Here is a 10,963-nt window from a genome sequence, read left to right on the forward strand (position 1 = left end):
CTGAGGGGAAAGCGAGGGAGGGGAAGACAGAAGGGCCCCGGTAATGGGAGTGGGACGCGGGGAGCTGAGGAGAAAAGTGGGGGAGGTGGGGAGGGAACCCAAATGAAAACAGCGGGGAGCATGTATAGGAAGGAGACTAATAAAAATGAGGACCCAAAGAGACCAGGGATCAGGGGAACTGGGGCGACAGAAAGCGGAGACTGAGGAGAGAACCGGGGGAGAGGGGTCCGGGACCGCCCGAGCCGCGTGAAAACGGGGAGGGGAAGTGATGAGGTTGGGCTCAAACTAGAGACCTGAGGAGGCCGGGAGCTGAGGTAGGCGACCCAACTCAGGGGCTGGGATCAAGTGGGAGATCGGGAAGGGGTGAGCAGGGCCATTTTTAAAAAATGAGAACCAAGGAAAGAAAAGCCCAGTGGAAAATAGAGGGTGAACCGGGCGTGCCGAGGTGAGAATGGGCGGTGAGAAGGGGGCAGCCATGCTGGGAAAGGGGGCCTCGAAAGAGTGGGGGTCCCAAAGTGCATGAGCTGAGTGTACGTGAGTGTGACCTAAGAGGGCTGAGGGGGAAGGGCACCCAGAAAGACGCGTTCATGGACTGGAGGCAACAGAAGTGAAAACGGGCAGAGGTGAAACGGGGGCTCAGAAAACGGAGGCTTGGATTAAACAGAACGTTAAAATGGAGGGACTGGGTTAAAAAGAACGTGGGAAACAGGTTAAGGTAGGAAACGGGTTTGGTTGGAAGGGAAGCCCGTTTAAAGTGGGACAGCTTTGCTGAAGAGTTAGGGAGTTTGCAGTGGAGTTAAAGGGGGAGAAAGGAATGGCTTAGGAGGAAAGGCCTAGAACAGGAAAAGGGAAAGGAACTGGGCAACCTCAAGTGGGGGGTAAGTGAGACACTGTGGGGACGATTAGCTGGGCCTGGAGAAAATCTCCAAAGCCACCAACAACTAGAGACCCAGCAGCCGATATAAATTGTCTTCACAGTTCATCCAGTCTGTGTTCCCCGTGATGACGCCTACCCTATCCGTTTGGTGTTAGCCTGCAATTTGACCAAAAAGAGGCCTATTTAGGGAGAAAGAATGGAAGAACAAGTTTCTCAGGGAGCTTAAGGAAGGCGAAGGTATCTCTGTAGGTGTAAGAGGGTGGATGGCAGCTCCAAGTCATGGAAAAGAATAAAATGGCACTAAGGACAGTCCCGTTACCAATACTGGGAAAGTTAATAAAAAGTTGAGGGAGGTAAATCCATTTCCCCACATCTTTCAGTTTATTAATCAAGTCTAAATCAAGCGCACTGAAGCATTTTTTTTTAAAAATACCTTTATTCATAATCTTAAAAAAAACATAACCTCCCCCACACCAAATATTAAAATGTAAATAATGCAAAGGTATCTACTTATATTTATCTGCAGCAGTTCCTGGCGAGTCCCATAGTGAGAAATACAAGTTGGCACTTATTGCATCATAATCAATTGTACTCAGCAAGGATGATTTTCCAGGTTGCAGCACATGGATTATGGAAATTTTCCATCATGTGTTTTCCTGATGCAGTAATAGGGCCTGTATGTGCTTGTGCGTCCTGGAGCTAATATCAAAGCCACAGGATTCCGGGAGCCCCTTCCCAATGTCTCCCAGGTTTTGAGGAAAAATGTCAGTTATGATAGCCCTGAAGTATTTATCTTCCTGGTTCTGATAAGGAGATCTCCTGGCCTCTAGAGTTCACAATACATTCAGATAAGATTTTTTTTTTTTTTTTTTTTAAAGCACAATGTAACAACTTGAACTTTGCCACACAGAGTCTTTTACCCACAGTTAACATGCTTGTGGATTTGGGGATGGGTCATCTTAAAATAGAAAAAGCCCTAATTCTTTAAAAATCTTTAAAACTTGAAGACCCCAGGACCTGGGCTCTTAACTGATCCAGCCTTATTAATGTGTACACAGGGCTCCAAGATAAATGACAGCCATCACAGCTCAGCTAGTCACGCATTTATAGTGTTTGGCACCAAGACCTTGAAGCTCCCACTTGCAAGTACAAAAAGCCTACCTCGAAGATTTCCTCTCAGGTATGTGTGCAAGAGAAGAGGAAGTTGTGGAAAGCATCTCGGAGATCTTGGCAAATCATTCTCTGCGTTCTCAGCTAGGAACTTTTTTCCCCCTACAGTTTTTCTTTTTAAAAAAATACGGTGGTCTCTGCACAGTAGACACTCAGATTTAGGAATGTAATCATCGAAGGTTCTAAAAGACTAGCTCACTAGTGACTTTAGAAGCAACTTAAGTATCTTGTTCTGAAATGACAATTAGCCGGGTTAGATTGGGTAGCAGCAAAAGACCCAGCCCAACAAGAACTGCAGTTCACAGCTATTCCTGAGGGGTATAAATTGCAGCCAGTTCCTTATCTCCCCAGTGTTCTGAGCTGGGGTCAGGACTCACTTTTAGTGACTTGCTCAGTTTAGTCCCTACATTCAAGAAAACAGACCAACTCCAAGCCCACCTGCAGAGTAACCCTGCAGATAACCAATCCCTGTTACTGGAGAAGGGAAGTCTCCTTCAAGCCCTAGGTCTTGCTCATCAGAGCAGGATATGGAACATTAAAGAATACAAATTCAAGTCAGATTTTTATGCTTAGCACCCACCCTTTGTACCCTTATAAGGCCACTGACATTTAAGAGATTTGAAATCAGGGTAAAAGATCTCTAAACTACACAGGGCTCTATTGGAAGCCATCAGCAGCTTAAACTCATCACATTATTTTCATTTGAAACTGAGCATTATTGATCAGTGTATTCTCATAATATCCTTGAGGAGGAGGAAGGAAACAAGTTTTCTCATTTCTGAAATGGAGAAACTGAGGCCAGATGAACTGGTCTGCCCAAGGAGTGCTTTTCACCAGATATTCCATCATGAAACATTTTTCCTGCCTTCTTTCAAAGCCACAGGAGAAAGGGAGAATGGGAAAAGCTGAAAGCTAGTAGTGTATCACCTTAGAGGCTTTTCTATCAATATGAAGCTCTGTAAACTGTGAGGTTCTAATGAAAGGCACTTCTTACGGGGCCCCTATCTCTTTTGTAAAGAATTCTATCTCCGGGGAAGCAAAAATAGGAGAGCTCTGATAATGCCCTCATCTGAAACCATTCTACAAAGAAGAATGAAGGGCCCAGGCAGCAGCTTGCGACTCGGAGTTGACATTTTTTTCCTTCCACGAAGGAAGGCAAAAGAGAAGAGAACCTTTCTTGAGCACCTCCTAGGCACTTTCACATCCAAAGGACTTCATTTAGACCTCACCACAACCCTGTAAGGTGTGATTTCACCTATTTTGCAGATGAGGAAACTGAGGCTCAGGACAGAGGTAAAGCAACATGCCCAAGCCCATAAAACAAGTAAGTAGCAGGGCCCAAATTCAAGCCCGGATGTTTCTGACTCCAAAAACGAACCAAACTGCCTCCCTCTGGCTAGTATCAGTAGCTCACACCTCCTCACCTTTTCCAGTGGGCTGACTGACATTCACCTGGTTCCTCGGCTCACCTGGGCAGTGAAAAAGGAAGTGTCCCTGTCACCCCACACTATACCTTTGCGTGCTGAAGTAAGCTGGTTACAGACTTTTAATAGAGGCAAAGAGGCATTGAGGTCCCCCCACTCCTCCCAAATCAGCATCAGTCGACCTGGATAAAGCCAGGAGTCACAGCGAAAAGGGTACCTCAGATGCCAAGTGCAGCTTTCCCCAACACATTGCCAGTTCCCCAAAGCTTTTAAACATCATTGAGTAAACTTAGAGTAAATCAATTTTCTAAAAGAATGAAAGATGTGCATATATGTTTCTTTTTGCTAAGAACCCCCAAACCATTTAGCCCCTCAGGCAGGAGTACAAGTCAAGTCAAAGCAAAATGAAAAGCTCATCTTCACAGTAGCTTTCTAAGCTTTTTAAGACTGGATAATGCAGGACAGTTCTCTTCATGCTGGCCTGCCCTCTTCTTGAAAGATGTCACTCTGCTGCTCAATGATGTCATCCTCATCTGTATAGGAGGGAAAAATAGATACGACTGCGGGATCTCAACAGAAGTCCTGTTTCTACCCTCAGTCATCGATCATCTCGATTTCTAGTCCTTTATTGGCAAGTCTCAGAATCCGATTTCATGGAGGAGCAGGTAGGGCAGGATGTGTGTTGGCTTTCACCTGTTCTTTCCACTCAAAATCTAGACGTGCTGGACACTATCTACCCTTCGTCCTCTTGGTCCACACCATTCCCCTCACCTGCAGTACCCTCTTCTCCTTTCTGCTTATTCAAGGTCAACTGTCCTGAAAGACTTGCCTTATATCCCGCTTCTTCCATTGAGTTTCTCCTGACCAATGTACCCCTCAAGGCTCATCTTTCTCCTGAGGTCCTGTCATTTTTAAACATATTATTCATGGGGCGTTCATCAAATTCCAACTTGCTACAGCTCCTCGACTGCACCCTCAAAGGGTTGGTTAAATTTGGCCTCCATTTGAATATTCCTCACGTGTTTTAGTCTGTTGCCCCTAACCAGTCTCATAAAGCTCCCTATATGCAAGTATCATCTGTCTTCCTGTTCTGTTCTCCAACAATACCAATACCGTGCCTTTCCTAGAGCAGGCCCTCGGTAAATGTTTGTCAATTTAATTGTTGCATTGGTAGTTAGTAGTAAAAATTCTCAGGTTCCAGATTAAAGTTTAACTATCTTCCCCGGCCTTTAAAAAAACAAAACAAAACAAAAAAAACCCACAAAAAACGGACTCACCACTTAGAGGTTTCATACTGGGAAGCTCACCACAACCTAGCAGAGTGCTTTTAAGGAAAAAGGGCTCACCTTGCAAAGCCTGGAGTCCGTAGCCCATCTCTTCCATGTTCCCATTCACCAGCGCTGTCACTCTGTGAATGTGGCCATGCTTATGTATTTCTTTTGGCAACTCCTCCCTCTCATTTGCTTCCTCTTCCTCTTCTGCAACAATTTTTTCCTCTTCTTCAGCATTTTCTTCCTCCTCTACCTCTTCCTCTTCAGAATCCACCAACACCATGACATCACCCATGTCTTGATCCCTAATTTCCAAAGGGGGAGAAATAATCAAGAAGAGGCCCTGTTTTTTTTTTTTTCCAACATCAGCCCTTGCTGAATAGAAAACACTAGATTCTTTGCAACCCCTTAGGTAACATGGAAAATTCTTGCCTGCATTCAATTTGGTTAAGTCACAGGATGACAGATTGTAATCTCTCAAAGAGATACCTACAGAATGCTACAGATAATCTTATCTTTGTTCCGGGTGAGTTTTATTGTCCCCCTGCTCCACGAGAAGATGACCTCCTTGTCCCAGGCACCCAGCATTTTCGTTCCCCTCCCAGCACATACGCAGATGCTCTGTTCCTTTCCTGAAATGCCCTTATTTCTGCTCCACTAAAATTTCTCCTCTTCCTCATTATTTAAGCCCCAGGTTAAGTCCTCTCCTGTCCCCTGGAGCCCTGAACTACCATTGCATTTGGAGTCCAGGCCCAGGGGTTTAGCATTTAATTGCTCTTAATTTATTGCTGGTTTTACCTACCAAGCCAGAACATGCATTTCTTAAGGAAAAAAGAACACATGCCATGGGCCAATCACAGTCCTGGGGGCATTTGATCTTCAGTCTCTCATCTGGGAAATAGATGAGGAGACGAAGGCTCAGAGAGGGTCAAGGATTTCGCACGAGGCCCGGACTTGGGAATGGCCGAGCTAGGATTTGAACTCAGGTCCTCTAATTCCAAAATCTTGACCCATTATGCCTCACTGCTCCCTCCTGTGAGAAATAAGCCGAGGGAATGACAGACTCACGGGGAGAATGGCCCTCAAATCCATGACAGCAAAGGTTAATATTTTTCCCACGAAAGGTGGTCCCAGAACGATAATATCCTCTCATTATGAATGATGGTCCCAGAACGGTAACATCCCATCTTTATTAATGGGTAAAGAAAAACAAAGAGAAGAGTTCTCTGCTCTCCCCCAGAACCTCTCTAGGAAACGAAATACACAAGTTCCATTTAGTTACTTTGCCTGCACTGAGGATTCCTTTAGGGAGGGGCTTCGAGGCATGCTCAGACTGGTTTTCCAAAACATGCTGTAAGACTACAATGTATTATTCCTTTGAGCTGTTTTTAGAAAATTAGGTAAAATAAATGCATGAATGACTGGCTCAATACATACGCACTGTCTTTATGCCTCAATGACAGACCAACAATGTGCCCCGCCCCAAAGTCATATACAAAGAGCACAGACTTTGGAATCAGTCAGACCTAGGTCTGAATTCAGGCACTGCCATTTACTTCCTGGATGAGCTTGCAGAAATTACTTCACTGAGCCTCTGTCTCCTTGTTCGGAAAATGCAGATGCCACCTCCACCCTGAAGGGTTTATAATAATGCCTAATGAAGCTTGCAGCCCAGTGATGGGACACAGTGGGTCCTCGGTGGGAGTTGCTATTATTGTTCTTGTGAAAGGAAACAAAACAGCAAGCAGCGAAGACATCATGGAAATGGGTTTTTGACTTGAGTCTAGAGAACACTCACCTGAAAGTGTTTCCTACAAAAGGGAGAAAGTAAGAAAAAAATTAATATCAACATCCACTTCAGCCTCACGAAAGTTTTTAATCAATCTAACATTTACGAAAGAACGGACAATGAGAAAAATGACCCGACGTGAGAGGGGACAGGGTGTTCTGGAATGGTGTTTAGGGGCGTCATTATTGCACATGTGGACCCAAGGAAGAAGCCTAAAGAATTGGACTAAAGAGGGGAGCATAGCAGGGGCCTTCTTCCCCCACCCGCACCCACACCCTTTCGAAAAGCCTGAAAGAGACCCATGGGACCCAAGGAGACCAAAGGGACCCAAGAAGTCCTTACCTTTCCAGCAGAACCCAGGGCTATAATATAACGTAAGCCCTGAGATAACGGCCAGTCCCAGCAGGAGGAGGCTCACGGTGGTTCCCACAATTCCCACGATGTTTAAAGGCTCTGCAAAGACAAGTCACTCTGCTGACTTTTCCACCAGACACGCACGCAGCTAGCAGAGCAATACCTACTCCCCTTTGCTTAGGTCCTAGGTTCATGATGTTGGGCAAGGCACATGACCTCTCTGTACAGCAAGATAAATGTGTCATCTCCCTACCTCAAACAGTTGGAATCAAATGAAGCATGTGATGCAAAGAACATCGAAAAGTTAAAATCTCTGTGTACCCACCACCCATCAAGACTGTGTACTGAGTAACTGAGTATGAGTTATTGGTGCCACTATAAACAGTGATTAATGGAACAGAGTAGAGAATCCAAGAACAGGCCCACACATCAAAGGAAACGATATATGAGAGACCAGTGAGTAAAAGAGAACTAACTGGTCAAGAAATGTTGCTGGAACAAGTGGTTATCCAAACTAGGGGGAGGGGAAGGAAAACTTGATCTTGATTTCACACCATTCACAAAAATCACTTCTAGGTGATTTAAAGATTTAACTGTGAAAGACAAAACATTACAACATTTAGAAGACAATATGGGAGAACATGTTTGTGATTGTGGGACAGATAAGAATTTTTAAGACACAAAAATTGTTAATGGTATAAGAAGAGATTTGCAAAAGCGACTACATTAAAGTAAGAATGTTGACTAATCAAAGGATACCATAAAGAAAGTGAAAAAGACAAACAAGGTACTGAAATATTGTAACACAAAACTAACAAGGAATTAGTATGTGGAATTTCTGAAGAACGCTACATGTATATAAGAAAGGGGAAAATATCAAAAGATACAAATAGGTATGAATTTCACAGAAGACTTACAAGTAGCAAATAAACATATGAAATTATGCTCAACCTTATTCATCAGAGGAATTCAAATCAGAACCACAGTGAGGTTCCATTTTATACCTACATGACAGGCAAAAATCACAAGCCCTGTGGGTGAAAATGTAGAAGAACTCAATACTCATATACTGCTGTTGCAAATGGAAATTGATATAATCATTATGGAAAATATTTTGGTTATGCCATAAAGATGAAAAGGGACATAACCCGTAACCCTTCATTTCTACTCCTTGTACCTGTCCTAGAGAAATATTTGCCTGGGGGGCCGGTGTGTGTATATGCACAGGAGTTGGGTAAAATATTTTCCTAGGAGCACTGTTCATCACAACAATAAAAAATCAGAAACAGCAAAACATCCACCAGTAGGAAAATCAGTAAGTTAACTGCGTAAAAGTGATCAATGGAAAATTACACGCTGGTAAAGAGGTACAAAGTGTAATTACACACATCGGCATGAATAAATCCTGGAAACAAAATGTAAACGAGAAAAGTCGCAAAAGACGGCATTTGTATGGTAAAAGCCATTTTTTAAAACTCAAGAACAAATAAAAATAATGTATAATTTAGAAATGTGTACGTAACCAAATGTAAACGAGAAAAGTCGCAGAAGACGGCATTTGTATGGTACAAGCCATTTTTTAAAACTCAAGAACGAATAAAAATAATGTATAATTTAGAAATGTGTACGTATGTAGTAAAAATTTTTCTTAAACTTGAAATTCGGGATAGAGGTTATCTTTTTCAAGAGGCCCAGGATGAGACTAAAAAGAGGCCTCCGGGCAGGGTTGCCAGATAAAATACGAGATGCCGAGTTAAATTGAGATTTCAGATAAACAACAAATACATTTTTAAAATAAGTATGCCTTGTGCAATATTTGGGACATACTTATACTAAAAAATTATCCTTTGTTTTTCTGACATGCAGATCTAAGTGGGTATCCTGCTTTTTGAGTGTCGATGTTTTCTAAATCTGGCCACAATACCCACAGATAACTTCAGCAATGTTGGCACTGTCCTATAAAGTGGGAAGGTAGTTCCTTGGGTGTTCATTTTGCTATTATGCCTCACAACTTACATTACATATTTTTTATTTTAATATATATTTCATATTTGTATATATTTTTCATATATAGATATTCTTTGAGATAGAACCGCTATTAAGTAATTTTTTTATCCCTATGCAAATATTAGAGATTTAAGACTGGGCATTAATTTTTCCCATCTACCCTGTCAAGCCAGGCAAGCAAATATGCCTTCTTCTAGATGGCGGTGACCCATATGTAGGGAAGCACCAAGCTGTTCCCGTGCCGGTGCCAGGTGCTCTGAAGCTCTCGACCCGCCTCCTCTGGGGCCACTTCCATCACTCACTTTTCACAGTCAGCCAGATGTTCACTTCCCTCATCCCTATGGGGTTCTCAGCCCGGCAGATATAGTAGCCCTCATGCAGGTTGTGGGAGCAGTTTCGGATGGTGAGGGTGGACCTCTGGCCCTTCTGGGTGATCAGGTAGTGGCTGTTGGGCTGGATGACCATCTCAGGCTGAGTGAGGTTCCTCAGCCACAGGATCTTGGCTTGGGGGTAGGCTCCAGACACGTGGCAGGTGAGTGTCACATTGCCCCCGACAAGGCAAGTCTTCATGGGCTCTGAGTCAACGGAAGGGCTCCCTGGTGATCAGAAGAAGGTAAAGAAAGACATCCTTAAGGATATTCAAGACATGGCCCAAGATTCTCAATAACATTATTTCCTTTCTAATGAAGCAACTGCAGACATTTCTGTAATAATACCACGCCTGGCCTTATGTAATAATAAAAGCTAACATTTATTGAGCACTTACTATGGGCCAGGCACTGTTGTGCCTATTAACCCAATTATTTCTCTCAACAACCCTGTCATTTTACAGATGAGGAAACTGAGGCACAGAGAAAGTCGAGTTGCTCAAAGTCACACAAATAATTTCTTTGCTTTTTCAGCTTCCTGAAGCAACCTGCATTCCTTGGCTGTGGTCCTTCTTTGGTGTCACTCCAACCTTTTGCATCTGTCATCATATCTCCTACTACTAAGTCTGATCCTCCTGCCTCCCTTTTATAAGACTGTTGGATGACACTGGGCCCACTGGATAATCCGGGATAATCTCCCCATCTCAAAATCCTTACTCACATCTACAAAGTCCCTTTAGCCATTGAAGGTAACATATCCACAGGTTCTGCAGATTAGGACATGAACATCTTTGGAGAGCCATTATTCTATCGCAGGTCTGTCCTAGGAATGCACATGGCATCTCTATGTCCTTGAGGTCTGACTGAGCAGGACATGAAGAGCTGGATGGTCTACCACAGTGATTCACTTGTTTTCTTTGCAAAAGGAGCCTTTTCCCAAAAGGCCCACCCTCCTGGGAAGGGTAGCAAATTCATCTTGGGGGATTTATTAAGTCCATATTTTCAGCAGCTGAGGGATACAGAGTGGCATGCTGGGTTCCCGCCCGGGAGAGCGAAACTACACACTTCCCCTTGGCAATTGTCCCGAGAGAGAATCTGGGGAGGGGGAAAAGGGCAAGGGGGTGGGGGAGGGAGAGGAACAGCCCAAAAACCTCTCTCTTTAGGTCAAGTCAACAAAAGGGAATTCCCCAAACCTAGTTTTGCTCAAGACACTCATATGTCGCATCCCTTCTCGAATCAACTGTCAGGTCCCACCCACCCCGCCAACCCTTGCTAAATTGTCACCAAGCTACCAGCAGTAACAAGCCTCAGTATGTTCATATTTTGAAGCACCCAAACCAAAGTTTAAGGAATGGTCCTCTGACCTTTTATTAAAAGCAAAATAAACAATGTGGCCAATCCTTCCCCACTCCCCAAAGATCATGTGCATATACTTTTGCCAAACATGACATTCACCCCTCAGAAAGCTGAGTCATCCATCCAGCTGGTGGCACCTATAAATTCAGAGTTTCACTTAAGAAGATGCTATGTGCAAGGGTGGGGACAGGGATTGGGGTGGTGGAGGTGGGTGATGCAGGACCCTCAGAGATCTGCAAGAGATGGAGAACATACCAGGGCCTTCACACCCTGGGCTGGCTAATGTTGCAGCTTATCATGACTTGAGTTGATTTCTTCAGTGCAGCGGCCTACCTGCCATTTAAAGC

The 10,963-nt window shown here is 43.9% G+C and overlaps 1 protein-coding gene across 1 annotated transcript in view; it reads right to left on the reverse strand.

Moving 5' to 3' along the window:
- Nucleotides 1–1,660: 1,660 nt before the first annotated feature.
- Nucleotides 1,661–10,963, reverse strand: part of VSIG10 (V-set and immunoglobulin domain containing 10) — a 28,352-nt gene continuing 19,049 nt past the window's right edge. Inside the window, exons 5-9 of the mRNA XM_025044521.1 lie at nt 9,195–9,488; nt 6,874–6,984; nt 6,541–6,553; nt 4,818–5,047; nt 1,661–4,004 (exon numbers count right to left, since the gene is read on the reverse strand). Of these exons, the coding sequence (XP_024900289.1) occupies nt 3,943–4,004; nt 4,818–5,047; nt 6,541–6,553; nt 6,874–6,984; nt 9,195–9,488 (710 nt within the window). The 3' untranslated portion in view covers nt 1,661–3,942. The remainder of the gene's footprint in view (nt 4,005–4,817; nt 5,048–6,540; nt 6,554–6,873; nt 6,985–9,194; nt 9,489–10,963) is intronic.

Source organism: Pteropus alecto, unplaced genomic scaffold (genome assembly GCF_000325575.1).
Source record: "Pteropus alecto unplaced genomic scaffold, ASM32557v1 scaffold113, whole genome shotgun sequence".
Lineage (NCBI taxonomy): Eukaryota > Metazoa > Chordata > Mammalia > Chiroptera > Pteropodidae > Pteropus > Pteropus alecto.